This window comes from Rhinatrema bivittatum, chromosome 5 (genome assembly GCF_901001135.1).
Source record: "Rhinatrema bivittatum chromosome 5, aRhiBiv1.1, whole genome shotgun sequence".
In the NCBI taxonomy this organism is placed as follows: Eukaryota; Metazoa; Chordata; class Amphibia; order Gymnophiona; family Rhinatrematidae; genus Rhinatrema; species Rhinatrema bivittatum.
The window spans coordinates 107,335,109-107,360,221 of NC_042619.1; the positions used below are offsets into that span (position 1 = coordinate 107,335,109).

General features: G+C 40.8%; 1 protein-coding gene across 8 annotated transcripts in view; it reads right to left on the minus strand.

Moving 5' to 3' along the window:
- Positions 1-25,113, minus strand: part of DCLK1 (doublecortin like kinase 1) — a 755,703-nt gene that overhangs the window by 226,247 nt on the left and 504,343 nt on the right. For 6 of the 8 annotated variants that reach the window (XM_029602700.1, XM_029602699.1, XM_029602702.1 and 3 more), the window contains one exon: positions 15,346-15,440. In XM_029602700.1, coding sequence (XP_029458560.1) covers positions 15,346-15,440 — 95 coding nt within the window. Of the gene's footprint in view, positions 1-8,751; positions 9,521-15,345; positions 15,441-20,533; positions 20,729-25,113 lie in introns of those variants that run through there. The other 2 variants (XM_029602705.1, XM_029602706.1) reach the window with 2 other exon arrangements.

A 25,113-nucleotide genomic window follows, 5' to 3' on the forward strand; every position in this document is an offset into this window, starting at 1 on the left:
CCCGGGGAGATGGGGGGTATTTTACATTGTTACGGGTTGGGGCATTTTGCTGGACCTTTAAGCCCATGGCAGCCCTGGGTGAAGGGGGGCACCATCGTGTGCTATTTCCCCTGTCTCTGTGATATATTTTCTCATGGATTGTTTCCATGAGAAAAAATATTGCAAAGATACCGCCACTATATTTTCTCATGGAAGAGGCCAAATTTCATGGGAATGCCCCCCACTCTGCCATATTTTGTCCTTCCCATGATAAAATGTCGCGGCTTAGTAAATAGATCCCTAAGTTGGTACCTGGGGTAATGGAATGCAAAGTGACATGCCCAAGGTCACAAAGATCATGGATAGTTCCCAGCCCCACAGTTATAAACCATGAAAGAACTGGTACCAAAAGCAGAGGAAGGATGAACGTTCACGCTGGAGGAAGGAGTCAGGTAAGCAGTGTAATTATATCTTTACAAAATGAATTAATAAAGCATGTCGATGTTGCAAGGGAAAGATGGAATGGAGACTACTGCAACATGCGACTCTCTAGTGCCCCCACGTACATCTGTCATTAAAATTCTTCAAAATCAGAAGCCTAGCACTGAGACTTCCTGTAGACATGCAGTGTCTTTGAAAACCAAAAGGTAGACTGGATTGAATTGCCAAGTCTCAAGAAAAAAAAAAGAGTGGAAAAGAATTAAAGCCAGCTCGAATTGGAGTATTACAGTTCTTAAGGAAACAGAATCTGTTCCAATCATGTTGCTAAGCAACCTAAGAGACAGACAGAGATACTATTTTTATAATTTCCTATACATTGTGTGAATGTATTCATCAGTAAATGCCTTTATACAGACCACATTTTAATTGAGATGGTTCTGTAATATGTAATCTCCAGGCATATGTAGTTACAATAATTAAAAAAAAACAAATCCAAGTTTTCATCCAGTTGTTTTTTAAAACAAAAAGAACAAAGAGCAAAAACTGCTCGTGCTCGTTGCCCAAATGTGACTTCACTCTCTGGCTCTGTAAACCAGAGGAACACATCCATATTTCACCACTTCAGAAATAAACATTTGTTGCAGGATCCATTGACATTTTGTTTTCTTAACACACTTAGTAATACGAAAAATATGCACAGAAAACTAGTAATATGGGTAGCCAGGACTTACACTCCTTCCGCCTCGCTCTTTTACAATAACCACACTTCCGTCCCCAACCCCTCCCCCCCTCCCCATTTCCTTTCAGAAAATACACAACACAATAATGGAATTCAAGAGGCCGCAGCTTTATTGTACAACATAGGTGCCCAAGCCCCCCTGTATCTGATCTAGGAACTCATCCACCACCTCCCAGCAAGATGATCACTAACTAGCCCACCGGCCATTAAGTTCCTCCGTTCTTTGAACTCATTATCCCGGCCCCCGCCACCTCCCAGCAAGGAGCCCCGTATTTGACAACTGCACCCAGCTGTCTTCATAAGTTACCACTTGACTAGTCAACTCATAGAAATAACAACATTTCAACCTAAAGGCTCAGGCAACGCGCCTTCACCCCCGCTGCGACTAGAACAACCAGTTTACAAGCAATGAACAGAAGGGCAGGCGGGCGGGAGGGAAGCGGCCACAGCAGCAAAAAAGGCGCGAATGAGCATTCGCACCGTTGCTGCTGTGTAGCCCCTTCAGTGCCTTTACTGTTTACAAACATTCCCCCTCCCCCGGCCAATGAGCCTCTGCCTTTAAATTTAAGTTTCAGCAGGGGACGAATGAACTGCCCCCTGCACACAGTTCCCCCCCCCCCCCCCCATTTTCCTCCCCCCTCACCTAATCTAACATCATAGGGAGCACTGCTCCCTCCCTTTCCTAACTCCCTCTCATCTTCCTTCCCCCCATTTTGTGAATTTTTTGTTGTTTTGGTTTGGAAACGATATGAAACAAAATAGCCAATGTTGTTGTCATTAAAAATGAAAGCACATCCCTAGTAGCCATCCTCTGGACAGACTCAAATTGGTTTATATCCTTTCACAGATTCCTGCTTTCAGTTGTTTTAAGGATATTGACCACCCAAATATCAAATGAAGACCAAGGGGGAGAAAAAATATCAGGAAATATAAATAAACAGCCCGCCTCTCCACCACCAGAGAAAGAGCCTTCACCATTGCAGGCCCCGCCCTCTGGAACTCCCTCCCCACACACCTCCGTCTTGAACCCTCACTACCCAACTTCAAAAAAGGCATTAAGACCTGGCTCTTCAGACAGGCCTACCCCGAACCCAACCCCTCGTAGCCAACCCCCCTGAAACCCCCCTAGCCACAGTACCGCACACCACCCACCCACCCTACTCCCCCCCCCCCTCTTTACACCTTACCGCATTCTTCACCTGCCATATCTGTTGTAAATAAGTAGATACATATGTTTCTCATAATTTGCCATAACTACCGTAAATAAGCCTCCATATATAAACTCCATACATTCCATTTTTTTTCCTTCATTATCCGCTGTAACTTTGTGACAATGTTCATCCCTCATTTATTGCCTCTCATGTAAATAATGTTACGTTCCTTTTATTTTCTCAGCTGCTATCTTCTTCCTCCTTTTACTTTCCCCCCCTCTCTCCCCCCCCCTTTTTCTCGAACCTGCTCCATCTCCCACTCCCTGTTTTTTGTAATTTCCTCCTTTCGCAAGTTTATTGTAAACCGGCGTGATGTGCTCGCATGAACACTGGTATATTAAAAGCTGTTAAATAAATAAATAAATAAATAAATAATATACAAACACCCCACACAATTTTTATTAAGCTGGCTATCGATAAAATGATATGAAAGGATATGGCACTGTTAATATTTATTATAACAAAAATGAGACATAAACTGATCTAAAAGATCAGGGCTGGAGGAACTAATAGGTGAGCTAGGCCTGTGCCTAGGGCGCTGAGACTTAGGGGGTGCTGCGGAAGGCAGCAGAATTTTGAAAGGACAAAAAGTGCCCTTTCAAAATTCTGCCAGCCCCCGACTCGCCCTGCCTCCCGACGACTCCCCTGGTGTCACATGGTAGGGGCTGAAGGCCACCGGCGCCATTTTGGTTAGTGGCAGCCGAGGCCCTGGGAGCGGCAGATTGCTCCCGGGCCCTCAGCTGGACCACCGGGGGGGCGTCGGGAGGGTGGCACTTGGGGGGAAGGCAAGGCGAGTCAGGGGCTGGCTGCCTGCCATGGCACCCCTAAGCCTCGGCGCCTGGTCTCCAGCTTCGCCGATCTTCCTTTCTTCGGCCACGTGATCAGCTAGACCGGCTGCGCCGATCTTTCTGTGTGTGTGTGTAGCTTCTGTGTGTGTGTATGTGATATGTATGTGAGAAAGGAATCTGCCAGTTTAAAAAAAATGAAATGTGATAATACATATACCTCAACTTTTGTGCTGGTAGCGCAACTTTTGAAAAGTTGGATGAAAGATGAAATTACTGAATTTTAAGCATCCCTCTTCTGGAAAATAAAATTTAACAAAGTGGATACAGACAAATACTAAAGCAAATAAATAAATAAATAAATAAATAAATAAATAAAGTATTTAAAATGTTCATCTCAGCAAAATTACAAATTTAAGATACCAATGCCAGGTGGGGTTTAGTTTTTTGTTTTTTTTAAAGCATAATTTAAGCATGAAAACTAGAATAGTTCCAATCTGAAATGGTTTTGCTTTTTTTTTTTTTTTTTTTTAAAGCCTTTAGAAAATGTATATTTTTAAATGAATAAGACTGGAATCTTCCCATTTAAAAGGGAAGTTGACTAAGGATGTCTTTCTGTTCCATATCTCCCACATGAATAATCATACGACTGATAGTTTGAAGAAAGACACTTGCTTTATTGCCTGAAAGCATAAAACAAGAGAAGTTGTATGGTATGGGTGGATGTCCTTTGGGAGGACAGAACCTGAAGGAAGGGTGTCATTTCGCCTTCTGATAGGAATGTGGTTTTCTTATTTAACGGTTGGGAGCATCACTTTCACTTTTAGTAAAAGTGAAAAATGCTGCAAGTCTGAAAGCAAGGTGCTTCTGTGAGAGTATAATGTGTATGTGAGACAGGGAGGGTGCTTCTGTATGTGTGTGTGGTATATATGTGAGACAGGGAGGGTATTTCTGTATGTGTGTGGTGTAAATGTGAGTCAGGGAGGATGCTTGTGGGTGTCAATGTGTGTGCGTGAGAGAGATGGAGCATGTTTTTAGCTGGCTTGTGGCTGTGAGAGATGGCATGTGTGTGATTGAGCCTGTTTGTAAGTGAGATAGAATATGTGTGTGATTGAGAGCTTGTGTGTAAGTGAAATAGAGCATGTGTGTGATTGAAAGCCTGTGTGTAAGTAAGAGAGAGCGAGAGCATTATGTGATTGAGAGGAGACTGGCCAGAGAGGTGACATGTGTATTTGTGAGAAAGACTGATCAGGGAGATGACTGGTATGTGTGTGCTTGTGTGTGTGAGAGAGGGAGAGAGAGAGACTGGTTGGGGAGATGATTGGTGTGTGAGAGACAGAAACTGGTCCTGAGGGTGTGACTGGTGTGTGTGTGTGTGTGTGTGAGAGAGAGAAGAGACTGGTTGTGGTCCCTAAGGAAGAGGACTGTGAGGACAGCTTCTGCAGCTACTGCTACTTCTGGTGTGGCCTGCAAGGGAAAGGAGTAGGAGAACTGCTGGAGAGGCTTTTTAAGTTCATTTTTCTTGATTGACTACCATTTTAATTATTGGGTAGTATGTGATGTGTCTGCTGTTTGAAATATTTTATTGGTGTTTAGTAAAGCTTTAAAAATTTGCATGAGTCTTTAATTATTGGATATTCTATTCATCAGCTGATTTGAAATTATTTTATTTGTATGATTTTATAATTATGATTAATGATTTATATATCTTGATTTTATTGATTTGTTTCATGAAGAATGGTGACATTTTTGTTTTTCCATTGTTACACTGTATAGAGTCTGGCGTGAAGCGTTTTACAGTTCAGCTTTTGTCTGCACATTTCTATTTATACTTTATGTGGCTTTATTCTGTATTTGGTGAGGGTTTGTGTTCTGCATGCAAAGACTGAGATGAAGCATTTGTTTAGCATGTGGTTTCTCTGTAGGTATCTGTAGTAGCTTGGCCTGTTCTGTTTTCCTGATAGGAGGTGTATTGATATTTTAGATTCTGGTGTAATATTTGTGGTATTCTTTTTCATAGGTGGGGTTGTTATTCTTTGAGCGTTGGCAAATAGTACTGTGTTGATATGGGAGGACCATGCTGAAATCTATCACAATAGGTATGATGCCATATGAATTCCAAGATGCAAAGTTTTCTTGTTGACATCACAACAGTGCATGAAATTATCACAACAACTTGTATATTAATTTTACCTCAGAATGTCATTTTTCATGTAAAATATGTTATAAATGCACAATTTAAAATTGTGTATGGGGAGGGAGCGCCAGTCTGTAAGGTTTGCCTAGGGTGCCTAACACCCTTGCACCGGCCCTGTAAAAGATCAATAAAATCTACCAAGAAAGTTCAATAGCTGAGTACTTTTTCAGTACTTATGAAGACACTGAATTGAATAACATAGGATCCTCTAAACAATCTCTCTTAATAAACTATTTCAAGAATGATTTCAGTAGTCGACATGTTTCGCAAAGCTGCATCAGGATAATTCAATAGCCTGGTACATCCTGATGCAGCTATGTGAAACATGTCGACTACTGAAATCAGTCTTGAAATAGTTTAAGAGCAATCATTTCAAGGATCCTAGGTTATTCAAGTCAGTGTTTTCATAATTATTGAAAAAGTACTCAGCTATTGAACTTTCTTGGTAGATTTTATTGATCTTTTATATCAGTGTGTGTCTCATTTTTGCTATAATAAATATTGACAGTGCCACATCTCTTCAGTATAACTTTTATCGATACCCAGCCAGCTTAATAAAAATTGTGTGGGGTGTTTTTATATTATTTATATTTCCTGGTATTATGGATATTACCAGAAAAACTTGTATCAAGTGCCATATTCATGTTGAACAACTACTTCAATAAACTTTTATGTTGGAACACCAGCTTCTTTATTGGCATTTAGAAGATCAGACTATACATGATGCCTAGGGCCCTGGACATTTATCCTTCTATCCCCTCCCCCCCCCCCCCCCCCCCCCCAAAAGGAGGGCTGGAAGGATAATTGTGAGCATGAGTCCAGGACTTAAATCCAATACTGAGCCCTTCCCTCTTGGGATAGGCCTGAGATGGGGATTACACATGCATTGGGAAAAATATAATAGGATACCGTATATAACTGCCAAGAAGTATTAATGCCTTTAAATATTCACAAGCCAATACATGCATGTGCCTGGAATATCCTCATCTAGTCATGAATGTATATACTAATATGTGTCAATGTCTAGAAGCCATAAAATGTAACCCACATCAACTGCAACCATTATAATTAATGTGAGATAGGTAGGAGAGATGTAAATAGGACTTTTTTTTTATTGCTTTGGAGGATTGTTTTTGATCTTTTACATTACATTACATACATCAGGGGCCAAGATATATATTGAAAGAAAATGATCCAGGTAGAGGGAATATTCACATCCAAAAGGTGTAATGTAATGGACTAACTTTTACATGTTATATAAAAGTTTCTAGGGTGACTATGTTTCCATTTTATAATATATCAGACTTGGGAAACAAGCAGTGGATGAGTCTGTAAACACAATGGATACGTCTCTAAACTTCAAAGTCTTTCTAGGAAAAAGGAACTGCATTTCATTTCTTCTTCCTGGTTCCTTAGGATTCAATGCCAATTTTTGTTTTTCATTTGTGCTACTAATATCATCCACACTAATGTGATTCTTTTATCAGAATAGTGACATGCAGTGAACTCTACTAATGTACCTTACAGGAACATTTAAATGATTATTTATTAAGAATAGCATTAGAAAGCAACAATGACACTATAAACAAACAAAAAGCTTGAGAGACATCTAATCTTTGTTGAAGTATTGCTTCTTAACTGCTGCATTTTGAATTATTAGGTATTGGCTACAAGTAAAGGGGTCCAGTTGCCTATGGTGAGGCCCGACAGGAGGCTGAAGATATATGGGCAGGCTGCAAAATAAAAATATTTGCTACTTAAACTTTTATAAGAGGTTGTATAGGTGGTTGAATAGGGGAGAAAATGGGCCTATGATGACACATTTTGAGCCAGCTCTGCTCTTAGCTGTGAGCTATATAAACCTCCTCAGTACCCTATACATAAGCTTCATTAGCCATTTACAGGACAAGAAAAGTCGCTCATCTGATGTCAATTCCTGATAGAAAAAGGCAAGGAAACTTCACTAAGCATGCTCAGGCCATGATATCAGCATGATCCACAAGTAAAAATGCCAAAATGCCTGCCCACACTTTTCTCTCCACATCACCTCATTTGCATAATCTCTGACACACTCATTCACTCTGGTTCCTTTAGGATTCAATGAGTAAAACTCCAGCTCTTATAAACAGAAAATAACTACTTATATTAGTCATAAAACAAACCTCCATCGCCTTCGCAAGTTGCAAGGCAACTGGAATTGCTGGCATGCAAGACCAAAATGTGTCCAAATGAAACAAAAGAAATGCATTCCTATGTACACCATCTTTATTCTGTATTCATCACTTATAGCTGTCTTCTCCATGAAAGGATAACATACAAAAGACATAAGCAACTTGCAGATATACATATCATGCAATTCTCAACCCCTGCATTACTGATTGTTTCATCAACCACCTTTCACATAGATCTGCAAAGCTAGAAGCGTATACTGTTGGTGTCCAATCTGTTACATACAAGGGCTTCTTTGCTGCGTCATCTATCCAGCATCCCCAGCAGGCATGCCAACATAGAAAGGATTCTGCTTTCCCATTCCTGCAAGCTCACTACAACCTTCCACAACATAACCATTAAACATATTATCTGGAGTAGTGCCTTCTAGGGCTGGATGCCCTGCACTCAGAACTGTACTCTAACAGAGAACGTTTGAGCAACATTGCCCTAAAGCAGCTGGTTTTCAGTGAAACGTGTGCTACATCGGCACTCTTTCAGCGTTCACCAAGATGGTTGATATTTAAAGTTTCAAGTGTTTGACATCAGCGTTTGGGTTCTTTGCGACAGTGAGAAAGACACGAGCTATCATTTGGAAAAAGAAAGAAGCTCCAATAAGTTTCACTTACTGAATTTTACTTTACGTCTGGTGAATGCTTTTGTGATATAAAAAGTTTTGCTGCAACGTAGTGAAGTGATTCACACAAAGATACAAGTTCAGTGTTATTGAAGATATGTACAGTTGGAGTCACAGAGGCTTTAAAAATAAAAATATATAAATACATAAATTTGAAAAAATAAGAAAAAAGCACTAGAAATGCACACCAGAAGTTAATTAAAAGTATTCTTGAGGGGAGTTGGTTTACAATTGAAATTACAATTTTAGGAAAAAAATAAAAAAAATTCCAGCACAAGAGATAGGAGGTTTTTATGACCAACGATTGACATCTTGGCATGTCTGGAATTTATTGATCAAGCCTGTTCTGAGGTATTTTCCTCTGTTTTGATAAAATACATAACCTTGATTACTTTATTAGTTTGCCTGCAAATAGGCCTAATAACACACACACACAAACAGCAATTTAAAACAAATGTTATGGTATGATATTTTATGTTATTTTATTTATATGCCACTTATGTTAATAACTCTAAGCAGCTGATAAAAGGAACATACACAATTAAAAATAAAAACAATTAAAATCAATGAATACAGCATTAAAAAAAAACTAAGCTAAAGACAATTAGAATAAAATATCATTGAAGCTACTGTAATACAACATTGTCATAAAAATACAAAATACAACAATATAAATCACTATTACAGCCTGATCCTCACCCCACTCTCACAAGGGAGATGGGACGGATTGCATGATAAAGTAATAACATTAAAATTAAACTCCTTCCCCAACCCACACATAATAAACATCTTCACATTTGACAGCGTCCGCTGCAGCGGACCTCCTATTAGAGAGGACCCACAATAACATCAGCAGAAGGGGTAAGGACAAAGGGAAATAGGATAGCTCAGCCTGTTGCCTATGATTTTCCATGGGAGAAAGATAAAAGCAAAAGTAAAGTATGTATTTTTTCTAGCATAGCAAATAATAGCCAGTACGTAAGTAAGAAGGAGACCAGCAAGTCAGACTCCCATTCTGAGTAGTAATAAATATATTTGAGGTAAAGCCACATATCTAGCTGGGTGAAGAGCCATTTGTGGGCAGAGAGGAATTCAGTAATGGAGAGGATAGATAACGAATCTTTTTATTTGAGCCCCAGAAAATAACAGTTTGAAAACACACTGAAAAGCATCAAAACATTCCCTTTTACAAAAGTAGATCCTGTATTTGGGAAAACCAAATAACCGACTGCTGTTCGCTTCCTGGAGGCCAAAACAGCTGGTGGGTGGCTGGGGGAGAGTGGTCCAATGGGAGGGAGTGAATCAATCCCAAAATGCAGTGCTCTAAGTAATACACAAAAATACATGAATTACATGAAACATTAGGTACTCCAGGATTGTGCTTTAGCTGTGAAAGGGTCTGAGGTACTCTAAAACTGACTTTATACTCTGTTAGAGCCTGCGGTTATTAATAAAATTTCCTCAACTATCAACATACCTGGGAACGTTTGAGTTCCAATCATCCTGAGATTGTTGGGGATCGGGTGGGGGGACATGCACCCATGCACCAGCAACAACATACACACACGCTGACACACTCGCATGCACACATGCACTAGCAACAACATACAAACACAACACACAGACACACTCACATGCAGACATGCACCAGCAACATACATACACAGTGACACACTCACATGCACCAGCAACAACATACACACACGCTGACACACTCACATGCACACATGCACTAGCAACAACATACAAACACACAGACATACTCGCATGCACACATGCACTAGCAACAACATACAAACACGCTGACACTCGTATGCACACATGCACCAGCAACATACTCACACACTGACACACTCACATGCACCAGCAACATACAAACACACAGACACACTCGCATGCACACATGCACCAGCAACAACATACACACACTGACACACTCGTATGCGCACATGCACCAGCAACACACACAGACACACTCGCATGCACATATGCACCAGCAACATACACACACACACAGACACACTCGCATGTGCACATGCACCAGCAACAACATACCCACACAATGACACACTCGCATGCACACATGCACCAGCAACAACATACACACACGCTGACACACTCACGTGCACACATGCACTAGCAACAACATACAAACACACAGACACACTCGCATGCACACATGCACCAGCAACAACATACACACACATACACTCGCATACACACATGCACCAGCAACAACATACACACACACTGACACACTTGCATGCACACATGCACCAGCAATAACATTCACACACACTGACACACTCGCATGCACACATGCACCAGCAACAACATACACACACACTGACACACTCGCATGCACACATGCACCAGCAACATACACACACACACAGACACACTCGCATGCACACATGCACTAACAACATACAAACACACACACTCGCATGCACACATGCACTAGCAACATACACACAGACACACTTGCATGCGCACATACACCAGCAACAACATACACACACACACAGACACACTCGCATGTGCACATGCACCAGCAACATACACACACACAGACACACTCGCATGTGCACATGCACCAGCAACAACATACACACACACTGACACACTCACATGCACACATGCACCAGCAACAACATACATACACACTAACACACTCGCATGCACCAGGAACAACATACACACACACTAATACAATCGCATACTCTCTTTCACACACATACAATTTTTCATTCACACTCACTCTTATTCCTCTCAGTCACCCCCAGACTCTTAGGCACATGCACACTAACTGAGTTCTCCTGCACTTGCACACACACACACACACACCCATCTCAGTAACAGAAAACCAAATACCCTCCATTGCCAAGCACTTTGGGCCGGATTTTCAAAAGGTTACGCGCGTAACTGGCCTTACGCAAACCGGGCCTATTTTCAAAAGGCCCAGTGATGCGCGTAACTCCCTGGGCTTTACTAAAGGGGCGGTCTGGGGGCAGGGCAGTCCAGAGACGGAGCCAGAGGCCTCCAACAGAGTGGCCATTACCGCTGTGTCAGAGGATTGTGTGCCAGCAGGCTGCCGGCAGGCGCAAAAGGTAAGATAAAAGTCAGGGGGGATTAGAGTAGGGCTAGGGGGGGAAGGTTAGGGGAAGGGGTGGGAAGGTCAGGCTAGGGAGAAGGGAACAGGGGAAGGCAGCGCAGCTCGGCGCACGCAAGGTGCACAATTGTGCACCCCCTTGCACACGCCGACCCCTGATTTTATAACTTGCGCACGTGCACTCTTTTAAAATCTACCCTTTGTGAAGTAACAGAAACCCCTAAAAAAAAAAAAAAGATTCCTAGAACCTTGCCATACCTTACCAGGACTATCTCAACCAGCAGCAGCCTTATCTATGACACGGCAACAATGCAAATATCATACCTTGCCCTAGAACACTAATACACCATCTACTGGGGAAACAGAACAAGCTGGACTGCTACAAATCCCTACAGAGAAATTACAGGCCAGCAGAAATGCACCTCAGTTACACATGCAGAACAAAGACAGACCCTTACCTAATACAAAATAAAGGGCTAAAAATTAGAAACAGAAACATGCATACAAAAATTAAATAGAAAGCCCGAGAAACCAGACTCTGAACAATGGAATACTAAAGAAAGAACAAAATACAAAAATATAATGCACAATCCCAAAGATAACATATGCCAATCACTAAAAATTCAAAATAATTTCTTTTTTTACCTTTATTATTTGATCTTATTTTTCTAATCGGGTTGATCCCAGTCTTTTTTTTCCACGTTCACCTTCTCAGTCTTTTTCTAATTCCTTTTACAGGGTGTCCTTTTTTTCTTTCCATTTCTTCCCACTCTACCTGTCTTCCTCACTTCCTCCCTCAAACACACAGACACAGGCTCTCACTTATAAGCTATCTCTCTCTCTCTTTCTTACACACACACACACACACACACACACACATAGGCTCTCACTCTCATATGCTCTCTCACACACATACAGACAGGCATTCATTCTCACAAGATGTGTCTCTCTCATTCATACACAGGCTCTCAAATCACTCCCACATTCATACACACACACACACACACATTCTCTATCAGGGCCTCAGCCTTGCCTCTATGCCTTACTCTGATCTTCTCAGTCCACCACAAGATGGAATCCGTAACTGCCCTGCCACAGGGACAGATGTTGCTTTTATTCTCCATGTAAACTAATGCTCCTCCTCCTCCTTCCACACGGCTTCAGTATCTTTTTGGGGGGTTTGGCTGGACACCTGGCAATTCCTTCAGAATTCCAAAGTCTCTGAGTCAAATCCAAAGAGTACCCAGGTATGACTATCAACTGGCATAACACTCTCAAACTTGAATATCTCAGTTTAATCAGCGCTCTCTCTTAATCAGCACGGGTTACGCAGCACAAAGAATCTTGCAGTGTCCTCCTGACATTCAAAAGTGATGATGGAGAAGGAGATACAAAATAGGTAGAATTACTAGGAATTCAGGTTCATGCCTAAGGTCCCAGGCAATGCATGAAGCCTACTCTTTTTTTTTTCTTTTACCTAGAGATTTAATCCTTCTGGCTTAGAAATGATCCTAACATTATCATGTCACCTATGGTGTTGGGCAGTAGGGCGTTCACCTTCATATTGAATGGCTTTTCAGTATTACCTAAAGGCCAAAAAGGGGTCATCTTCAGTTTATAGCCCAGATCCTATATTTGGACCTTACCTCCCCCCCCCCCCCCCCCCGAAAAAAAAAATGAGGAACCCCACTCTTGCCTTAGTACTGTGTACACTTCACTATTCTGTAAGTGTATAATTCCGATAATTAAGTCAACATAACTTCTGCTTCATTACTTCTTGTTCATCTCAGGATGGAACAGAGTGTAGCTAATGAACTCAATATAGTGCTATTTATGAGGATGTCAAGACTTCTGAATTCTTAGTTAAAAAGAAACAATAAGAGAAAATTCATCTTTCTATTATTCTTAAAAGGAAAAAAGTCTTGTTAGTTTCTGGCTTACAATATTTGGAACAAAAGCACAACTCTGCATTCCATGTATTTAAATGAATTATTTCATATGCAAGCCTTTTGTGCAACCCTTTCTACTCATACTTCTAATAAGTGACACTTTACTTATTGTATTTTATATTCCGCCTTTACATCTGCTGCATAAAGTGGCAGTATGCCCCAAATGACAGTTTGCAGGCCACATCAGGCCCTCCAAAACCTGATTTGTGGCCTGCGAAGCTACTGGGGCTGGTCCTGGGCCTAACTCTCGGGCCGATAGAGAAAAACCCGCGGGAGAGCTGGCAAGCGCCCACTCTTCCGACGCGTGCCCAGGCCACTCTCCTGGGCGCTCGATTCAGGAAGAAAAAATATGCAAATGAGGGCCCGTGGTAAAAGGAGCGGCGGCTGTCAGTGGGTTTGACAGCCGACGCTCAATTTTACCGGCGTTGGTTCTCGAACCTGCCGACAGCCACGGGTTCGGAAAACGGACGCCGGCAAAATTGAGCGTCCGTCTTCCAACCCGTGGGCCGCAGGCAGAATTTAAATTTTTATTTTTTTAAATTTTAAATTTTTTTTTTACTTTTGGGGCCTCCAACTTAATATCCCTATGATATTAAGTCAGAGGGTGTACAGAAAAGCACCACCTTTTACGGTGGTGCTATGCCCGCGATAGCCTGCAGCTGGCCGCACTGCGGCAGGCAAAATAGCACCACAGCAGTGCGATCGGCTGCGGGCTATCACCCGCCCGCCCCCTTTAGCGCAGGCTTCATCATTCCACACGGAATGATGAATCCTGGCCATAATGAGGGCAGTTTTCATAAGCCATTTACCTGGGTACATAGGCCATCTGAAACTTGTCTAGCCTCTTTTCCCAGGTAAAAGTAAGCCCATGACCAACACTGCGAGTACTTTTACCCACAGGAAAAGTAGGTGGGATCAGAAGTGAGGCTAGGTTGGGGTGGACAATGCACGTTGTTTTGAATTTTCAAAACAACTGCACTGTTTTGTTTTTTTTTTAGGGAAAAAGTATCCTTGTAAAAAGCAGATGCAGATCTCTGTGGGTAACTTTTCCCTGGGCAACTTTGAAAGTAGATGCATACTTTCCATTTGAGAACTGGAGCAAAGTCTGCAGGGACTTCGCAACAATCCACATAGTTTTGAAAATTGCTCCCAATAAATCTGTGTATAATGGATGAACACATGTGTCAACCTTTGCATCATACAATCACTATCATGGAGAGCAAAATATAGGAACTAGACTGAGGGAGTGTGTGCGTATCGGAGGAGCGGGAGGTGTCATGACTGGCACTTTACGTCATGTTATCATTTCAAAGTGAACCAAAGTTGAAAATAATTGGGGACTGTTGCTTTAGCGGAAGACTAGTTGATGTCTGTTCTGCCTTTGCAGTATATTTAAATGTATATGTATATATGTTTTCTTATTATGCTGCCGCCTGGTGTCATTTTGTGATATTGTTCAGCTCAAAATCTCTGAATATTGTAAAGTTCTTTTTTCTTAATGGTTTTTGTTTGAATGTTTCTGAATTTTATTGGACATGTTCTTGTTTGACCTCTATCTCTGCCTGTGTTCTCTCGCCTCTTCATATTGGTCCCTTGATTCAAAGCAATCTGGGATTGTTTAACTTCCTTCTGTGGTTTCAGTTAGAAGCAGGTTCTTACAAGCTAACAGCTCTCTTTCATTTTCTGCAAGCTCCTAGAAAGCTATCATCCTTTCATATTACTTTCTATGTTTATTTCCCATACACTGCTATTCTGCCTTTATTGCTAGTATCTACCAACTTCTACCATAAGCTGTAGTGGTTTTCATCTAATTGCTGAGCACCAGAACTCATGACAGCTAATCAGGCTGCTGTCTGAACAGCTTCTCTTCTCATCTTGCAAGTCACTGTGAGTATTGAAACTGTTTCTCTTCATTCTAATAGATATTGCTTTGCATTAAGAACTGAGTTCTCTGATTATATGGAAGTTGGGAAGACAAGGTTTGCCTGACTGTCTAGGAATTCAAACTAGAGAGCAAAATCAGAGGGAAAGACCATGCCATTTTGCAAGCCCATTGATTGGTTGATTCCAAAAAGTAGTCTCCTTACCCTCTGTTTCCGCAGGCTTCCTGGGCTAGTGGGAGATGGGCTTGGAGACTTTCCAGAGCGAGGAGTAGAAAGTTGACTACCAGGAGTTCCATTAACTGGAAGGGAAGAAAACATAGATATATATGAAATCATGGCTCAAAGAGAGAAAACAAAACAGATACTGTTTCACACCATGTAGACAATTTGAGGCAGATATTCAAAAATCCTCCAAGTGGGTAAGATAACTGGCTAATTATAGCTGCTTGCCTTCACATAAATATTCGGCTGACCTTAACCGGCTAGGTTTTCAGCTAATATTCAGCTAAATCTAGAGGGTCAAAATTTGACTGCCTAGATTTAGCATGGCTGAAGTTCCCTGGCTAGCTTAGCCAGTTAGTGCTAAAATAGTTAAAATTGTAAAAAGCTGTTCCTTACTTGCCCCACGAATCAGCCCTCTATCCTTATTTGGACAGGAGAAGATACCAGGGCATGGCCTGCAGTCTTTTTTTTTTAGGTAATTCTGAAGGAGGGGAGGAGGAGAGAGGTTGTGGCTGTCCACGGAGCCAGTTCTGTTTTCAAAAAGTGAGCAAGAGGGTGGGAGCAAGGGCTGGGGACAACAGGGTCATTTCTTTTTTAAAGGGAGCATCGAGAGGGTGGAAACAAGGGGCTAGAGAGAGACCGCTGGTCTCACTTTTTTGAAAAAAAGAAGATAAGCCATTGGGAGGGTGGGGGAAAGGAGATGGGTATGCTAGACTTTATTTTATTTTATTTTTATGAGGAAGGGAGTTTGGCCAGGCTGAGTTAGGGACATTTTTGCAGGGCCCAAATTTGTCTGGCCAAGATAGGTGGCTAGCTCTGGAAATCAGTGCTAGCCGCCTAACCTTTTGGTCCCACTCTAACACCGTTCTGAGGTCACCCAGAATGTATCTGGCTAAGTTTATCCTCCTACTAAAATTTAGGAAAGATAGATTATAGCTGGTTAGGCTAGATCCCTTTGAATATCGACCCCCTTATGATTGAGTACTTTTTATATTTTGAGCTACGTGCCAGCAGCGTCAAATTCTCGACCTTGAAGGAATGCAACAAGTATGATTTCAAAATAACAAGCATATGTAAATTAACTTGGCATCAAATGTATGTAAATATTTTTCATGAATAGGTATCTTGGGACTGGTTTGCAACGTTCAACAACTTAACTTTGATACCACTGATTGTAAACACATATTTTCTGAACAAATTATTTGTCATTGTTTCTCACTGTAAGCCACATGTGTCCTTGGTATAGCAGATTTTGTGGTATCTTTTTCTACAGAAACAAACCATGAAATTCTATGTGTGGATTTTAACATTTAAAAATGTTAATGAACTTTAAGAAAAGAAATCACTGCATCCGCATAGTACATGTGTAACAGTGTACAATAATATGCTTTAATTAATATTTATACTGCAGAGAAACCCCTTCATTATATTTCAGTGGGAGATTTCCTCCCAAAGGAACCAATTAAGAATAAATATCATGCTTATCATAAGATATACATGGTCATGGATTTTCCCCAGAGTTCTATGGGATAGCGTCCTCTAGAGCTTTTATTTCTTGAACCCCCTTCAAGCCTCTCTTGCCCTGGACATATTCTCTATCATCACTTCCATTGTAATTAAAGCCAAATGAAGTACAATTTATAGATGTACTGAATTTCTAAAATTTATTTTACTTTTGCAGCACTTAAGGCTAATTTGTTACGTGTCCCTGCCCTTTCCTAAACTCCTACAACAACCATATTTATTCCTGGGGGAATTTTGCGCTATTGCAAAGCAAAGAAATTATGCAGAACTCCCCTCCTGTGCAGCTGCGCAGAAATTCTGTTTTCTCACGGAATTTGGCAGGCCCTGGCATGTCGCGAGCAGAGGCCATCCCCACTCGCTGCGAAGAAGGAGCAGGCTCCGGCGTGCCGCGGGTGGAGGCCGTCCCACTCGCAGCGAAGAGGGAGCAGGTCCAGGTGAGAGACCTGAGCATGAGAGGGGTGAGAGAGAGAGCATGTATGAGGGTGCATGGGTGAGGGAGCCTATGTGAGGAGATTGTGAAGGACTATGTATGTGTGTGTGAGATATTGGGAGCTGGTGTGTGTGAAAAAAGGATTGTGTGTATGTGAGGGTGCTTGTTTGTGAGAGAGGAAGACTGTGTGAGGGTGTGTGTATGTGTGAGAAAGAGCCTGTGTGAAGGGATGTATGTGTGTGTGTGTGTGTGAGAGAGAGAGAGATAGAGCTTATGTGTAGGGGTGTGTGAGCGAGAGAAGGAGCCAGTATGCAGGGGTGTCTGTGAGAGAGACATAAGTAGCCTGTGTGAGGGTATATGCATGAGAGAGAAAGTGAACCTGTGTAAGGGTGTATGCAAGAAAGAGAGGGAGGAAGTGTATATGACGGGGTGTGTGTTTGTGTGCACGTGAGAGAGGGAGCCTGTATGAGGGGATGAGAGTGTGTGCGTGTGTGTGTGAGAGAGAGAGAGGGAGCCTGTATGAGGGGGTATATGCACTAGAGAGAGGTAACCTTTGTGTGTGTGTGTGAGAGAGAGAGGGACAGAGGAAGCCTATGTGAGGGACAACACTGAGAGAGGGGTCAAACTCTGGGAGTGGAGATAGAGTGGAAGGAATTGAGCCTAGAGGGGGAGGGGAGAGATAGTGGCAGGTGGAGGAATTGGGGCCTGAGAGGGCAAAGTGAAAGGAGACAGGCCAGGGGAGTAGGGAGAGTAGGTGGAAGAGACACTCTTACAGTGAACTTCTAGTGACATTCAGAACAAAATATTTAAAGCTCTGCAACTTTAATTAATACCTTTTCTCTGTATTACATTTTACATTAATTACTTAAAGACTGTCATGTATATTGTGTTACTTTGACCAATATAAAGTATGCAGAATTTTTCAGAATTTAAATTTTTGTGCAAAGAATTTTAAATTTTTTTGCGCAGAATTCCCCCAGGAGTACATATTGTATGTGCTATCCATTGGGTCCTAACAAAAGGCTCAGCAGCTGTGCTCTGTATTGACACACATAACATCTGAATTCAATTGTTTGATTCATGGACCCAACTTCTGCTGCTTGGACTGGCCAAGATGCTACAAAGTCACTGCTTGCAGCCCATGGGAGAGAGAGTCAGCAATCATACATCAGTGAGCCCTGGCCAGGTTCATGGTTCAAGCATGCCAGAAGGGACATAGTCTATAGCCACTGCCTAAAGATTGTTACTGCAGTGGCTGGACTAAGCAGGAAGGGGTTAAAAAAGAAGGTTCATGGTATCCTAACTCTAGTAGGAGCCATTTCCAAAAGAGCAGGAGGAACCTGCAAGCCAAAACAAGACTGGAAATGTATATTCAATGGAATACCCAAAGGCAGCAACATTCAAAAGACATTTACCCATATAAATGGCTGCTATTTACCCGAATAAAAGGGCTGTCTGAAAAGTGTGCACCCTGTATGCAGACAAAATTATGCACCTGTGGGAAAAGTAGGTGGGATCAGAGCAGAGGAGACAATATCACTTGTAGCTTTGGATTTTCACAACCGTGTCTGGTGTTTTCAGAGAAAAGGTACCCGCAGAAAAAGCAGGTACAAATCTTTGCAGGAATTTTTCCCTAAGCAGTTTTTAAGGGAAAAGCGCGTGCATATTTTCTCCTCAGGATGCAAAATCTGAAGGGAAAAGTACTTTGCAACAAATCCAGTTTGAAGATTGTGGCCAATCCCACCAAAAAATTTTCCAAAGGCATTCTCAATGCTATAATATATTTGTGTGAGTGTGTGAGCAAGAGTGAGACTTTTTCATGCGTGTGTACACATGAGAAAGAAGATAATTTTGTGTGCATGTGTGCTTTTGTGTACGCGATAGCGAGGCAAGAGTTGTGGATAGTTCTTTGTGTGAGAGGGAGGCTTTGTGTGTCTATATGAGACTGGGAAACTATGTGTGTGTCTGTGTATGAGTATGTTAGATATTCAGTGTGTGTGTGTGTGTGTGTGTGTGTGTGTGTGTGTGTGTATTTGACAGATGGCTTGAATATGTGCATGTGTTGGTAACAGAGATGCAGTTGCTGTTTGTGCGGATGTGTTTGTGGATATAAAATAGAGGATGTCTATGTGTGTGTGTATGTGTTTTGGTGGATGTCAGAAAAGAAGTGTGTTTGTAAGAGAATGAGACAGTGTGTGTTTGAGAAATGGAGATTAGGTGTGTATGTGTACCTTTGCCACTTTCCATTTATATGCATGAAACTTTTTGTTGCTGGTCAATGTATGCACATATGTTCGGTGCCACATAGGAAGTATGGACTTATGTGGACTTGGATGCAGGAATGGATGCCATCTTTCTGCATCCAATCTAGACAACATTATTCGCCTATTTTTCCGATGCCTTGGAACTTATACACATAATTTGCATGGTGAGGGAAAGTTACACATTTAAGTGGGAAAAGGACATAGATGGATATTGACATCAACATAAGGCGCCCTCCAGCGCTTCCTCCATAAATAACACTTAAAGAATAAAAAAGATACATGTTGCTAATCACCTGTTTCTTTAAACAGACTAACACAGTGAGTCTATATTGCCTTGACTAACCTCACTAAATGTAACAGATTTCTTGTAAATAATGCACTTGCCCACAAGACATCAAATATACATGATACTTGATAACAATTTTCTAATATTAAAAGCTGCTTTCCTCTGTTGAAGTGCACTTACGTCCAAATTCTCCGTACAGCAATATAGAAGTACCAGCACAAAATCAACAAACCCAGAACACCAAGTTCTCTTCTTGAGAAAGTGTCATTGAATTTTAATTAAGTAAGAGTATAAGGCAGTGTAACAGGCAGTATTAGCTGCATAATTACTGCCAGAATAAACTACAAGCAAAAAAACAGTATTAAAACAACTAAGTGGTATTTCTTTATACCAGACTGGTTCTAGCAAACAGGTCTTTTCTCCCAAAGTAAATTTTGCAAATTGCTATAATTGTCAAATTCTGCAATAAGCATCTGTCTCCAAGAGAAATAATACATTTGTAGGATCCCAGACCATGTACTATAAAGGAGGGATCCCTAAAATTCCAAACCGATTCTATTTTACAATGCATGCTTGTTAACATTGCCTCAGATATGTACTCATTGTGCATACCTGATCCATACATTAACATGACACACCAGGAGATCAACAGCATATTTAACTTACCTTCTAAGAGTTCTAACATGGGAGCAGTCTTTTGTATTTAACTAGATAATGTTAAGAAGAAAAAATCCTGCCCTGCACTAAGCCACGCTGTAGCAAAAATGAAAAAAAGCAGCAGGATTAGTTAAGGCTAGCTGGGACTGCTCACAGAGCGAGCTGAATGAGATGCAGGACTCATAAGCAGATGCCTTCTCTGCGTAAGCTTGACGTCTTCCGAGCAGCAGTGGGAGGTGCAGGTGCTGTCTTAGGGCTATATCAAAGGTGTCAATTAAGCAATATGCCGCTGCTTCAGAAGGCTGAGCAACCATAGCCCCCACTCAGATTTCATAAAGCCCCCAAGACATTTCATATGCTATGCAGTGATTCATAATGAGGTGCCTGGGGTTTAGAAAGGGGAGGGAACAAAATACTATATGACTCATCTGAAAATCAAAATGACAATAACTAGTAAAGCCCCTGATGGCTGACAGTCTATGTTGACTATTAAATCCCACAGACACAGTGAGAAAGTGAGTTTAGCTGGCATTTACTTATTTACTACTTACCAAATTATTTTGGCTTGTTAACATAGTACTCTGTTGTTTTTTGTGTTTTCTTAAAAAGCAGAAGAAACCTATATGTCTGTCTAATGAGCATTAGTCTTTTTCAGCATATTATGCAGAATGGTAATTATTAATACAGTTTTATTTATTCTCCGCATTGGTTACAGTATTTGTCTTTAGAAAAAGATTTTATTTTTCAAAACTATATGTAGATTGTATGATCTGCTAGGAAAATTCACTACATTTCAGCAGAAATGGTAAGAGCACAAACACTAGCATTAAGAAAATATAAAACACAGGCGAATGAGGACAAGCAGAATTATCAGGAAAAACAAAAGGCAGAGAAATAAGCCGAGGACCAAACACAGACAATGTTGTTCAATCAATAAAAAGAGGTGATAAAACTTTCTTTAAATATATAATGGAAAGTCAAAAAAAATCAAAGGGGAGAATAATAAAGCTAACAGTAGAACGTGGGGTTATTGAGCAGGGGGACCCATAGAAGGCTTCTTGGGTCAGTGTACACAGAAGAAGAAAAGGCAATGTGCAGAAGACAATTCACAGAAATATTAGGGGTGTGCGCTAAACATTTTTTCATTTCATGGTGTCTTTTTCTTTTTTTACATTTCAGTTTGTATATTCAAAACAAAATAAACATCATACAAAATGAAATTTAAAAAGAAAAAGCAAAAATAATGATGGACCTAAGTAAAGTAAAAAAAAAAAAAAGGAGCTCCCCCTCCCCCAAGCCGCATTCCTGCACTACTCACACCATATCTTACCCCATTTGTGGGTCTTCTGGCAATCCCCAAGTGCTTCTGTTCTGCTTTTAAAATTGGTCACTGGTGACCTGGAAACTGGGGATCGCTCCTGCATATGGAAGATCTATGGATGGGCTAAGATATGGTATGAGGGGACACGGAGGGCCCAGGGTTGACTGGATGGCTTATTTCTCATAGTAGTGGCAATTTTTCCATAGGGAGGGGGATGGTTGCTCGTGGCAAGTGCAATTTTGTTTTTAAATGAAACAAAAAATGAATGAAAATTTGAGTTTCTTTCATTTTGTTTTTTAAACAAGTCGAAATGAAAAGGAAATTTTCATTAAAATTTCCCATTTCGTTTGATCACAAATCCCATTTTGAGAGGATGAAGTACTTGAAGTACTTATACAAATGAGAGCAGATCAGGCAATAAGACCTGATGTAGAACACCCCAAACTATACTTAAAAAGAGTTCAAGGAACTCTGAACCCCTCACAGCTCTGTTCAGATTGTTCTTGGAGACTGGAGAGATTATAAAGGACCAAATGTGGTCCCACTCCACAAAACTGGGAACTAGGAGATAGGTAACTATAGAATCATTAGTTTGACATCAATAGTGCGCAAAGCTATGGGAACACTAGTATAGAAAAGAGTAGCATAGCACATTGAAAAAATATGTTACAGGACCCTAGACAATGTGGAAATCTTATTAAACAAAGTTTATTGATATGTTTTATGGGGTGGCAAAAGTAGTGGATCTGGGAGGAGCAGTGGATGTGGCCTACTTGAACTTCAGTAAGGCTTTTGACACTGTTTGAAACAGAGAAATGGTAAAGAAACTATCCAGTATAGGATTAAGACAGAGAGTTGTTAATTGGATGAGTGACTGTTAAAGCAACAGAATTCAGAAAGTGGTAATCGATATAGTCCTTTCTGTTGAAGGTAAAATGACCAGTGGGGTGCCCCAGAGCTTTGTGCTAGGGATGGTTCTTTATTGTATTTTTGTCAACAACAATGCAGAGGGATTTAAGGGGAAAACATGTAAAAGAATCTGTAATGCGGGGCACACACCGGAAGAGCTATAAACAATGATAGGGGACCTGAAAAAAATTAGAAGAATGGTCATGAGTTTGGAAGCTGCACTTCAGAGCAAAATAAGTGTAAGATTATACCTCAAGGATGCATTTAGGTACTTGTTAGTAAGGAGAACATGATGTGTCCTAAAATTAAACCAATCAGATTTTATCTGGCTAGATTTGGGTACATTTTCAGGCAATACTTATCTCCTTACATTCTGTTGAAAATTAGCTAGAAAAGAAAAAGCAGACAATCTTCACCAAAGTTAAAACAAACCATTTTCCATGATTTTGCTGCCTGTGGTTTGACTTATTTTTGGTCTCTGCTTGTTACTTCTTTTCCTAGTTGTTTCTGAATTCCATCTCTGCCTCCTCATTCTTTCTTACATAAGAAATGCCATACTGGGTCAGACCATGGGTCCATCAAGCATCCTGTTTCCAACAGTGGCCAATCCAAGTCACAAGTACCCAAACATTAAGTAGATCCCATGCTACTGATGCCAGAAACAAGCAGTGGCTTTTCCCTATTGATTAATAGCAGGGAATTATCCAACCCTTTTTTATGGTTAAATCTTTTTTATTGAAAATTTCACAATACCAATAACAGTGGTGGGATCTTATCCATCATCAATTCAATTTCATCAATACATAAATAATCCAAAAACATTGTATTCCAGTTTCCCCACCCCTCTCACCTTCCCCAACCTTAACCCTAACCATCCTTCAGTATCAGAAGTAAGGGCAACATTATAAAGCATAATAATATACCTCATTCTTCCATTAAGTTATTAAGAATCAAACTACGAGCTGTTGGATTTAGATACATATTCCAGGTTTGTAAAAATGTGGGTTTCGCTTTACAAATATCATACTTAACCACACACTTTTCCATTATACAACATTGGAAAAAAGCATTTCTCAGTTGTATAAGAGTCAGTAACTGGCACAAAAGCAACTGTTGCAATATAGCCTTTTTGCCAAGTAGCAGTATTTTCTTACACCACAGTTGGGTGAAACGATCTCAAAAAGGCACACTGCTCGCAATATCAAATAATATTGTCTCTGCATCTATACACACTTTAGCACCTGTAACATTAAAAATCCAATACATAGTTTTCTTCCAAAAGACTTCTATCTTTGGACAAGTCCAGAAATGACCAAGCATTCCTACATTAACTTCACATTTCTTACATAAATCTAAAACTGTCAAGGGTATATGTTCTGCATGATTTTGTGAAATGTAAAAGCGTAACGGAAATTTATACTGGGTTTCTCTCAAATCCATACTGCTAGTAAACTGCCTAATCCTCCTTAAAGAGCACAGCATAAGCTTGACTTGAAAACGCAATGGAGATCTCATTCTTCCAGAGAATCCTTTGGGACTGATATCAGCTCTGGAAGGGTTTTTGACAAAAACTTATAAAACCCTGATATAGTATAGCAAGATGGATCCTCTTGATCAATTAACTCTAGGCAGACACTAGCTGCCCTTTGTTTTTGTTTTTTTTTTATAATTGAGATTTTATTAACCGGTGAAACAGTAAGCACAAATACACCATAAAGCATTGGATGAATACAATCCACAATAGACAACCATTAGCAATAATATAAGCAACCCAGCAATCTGGTTTACAAAGAATTTGTACATTCCCCCTCCCCCCCCCAATAATACTGCCCATGAATAGCAATAACATCTGAACAGTGCCACCTGAACACCCACCCCTCCCCAAACTCCACCCCAGTCTATACAATCATACAGTTCTTTAGATTTCCATTGTAGGTAAAGGATGCCAAGCTTTCTCAATGCTAACCATTTTTAATAGCAGTTCATTTCCCCATATAACAAATTCTATCAATTCTAGAGCACTCATCTGTCAGGGATGGAACAGTGGATTTATGCCACCAGTAGGCAATCTTGCATCTGGCAACTGTGATCACCTGTTGAACCCAGCATTGAAAAAAACTTATTTCCCATGGCTGCTGGGATACACAGTAAACAGAGTTTGAGATCCTTGGGTACCATAATGCCTCCCAAAGTGTAAATAAAGTCTCCAGATTCTCCCACCACAAATGGATAAATGTACCCTGGGCTCCACATCTTTTCCAGCATTTATCATTAGCTCCATTAAACATCTTACTCAACCTAACTGGAATTAAATACCACCTGTATAGTACCTTATACCCATTTCCTAATGGAAGAGGAA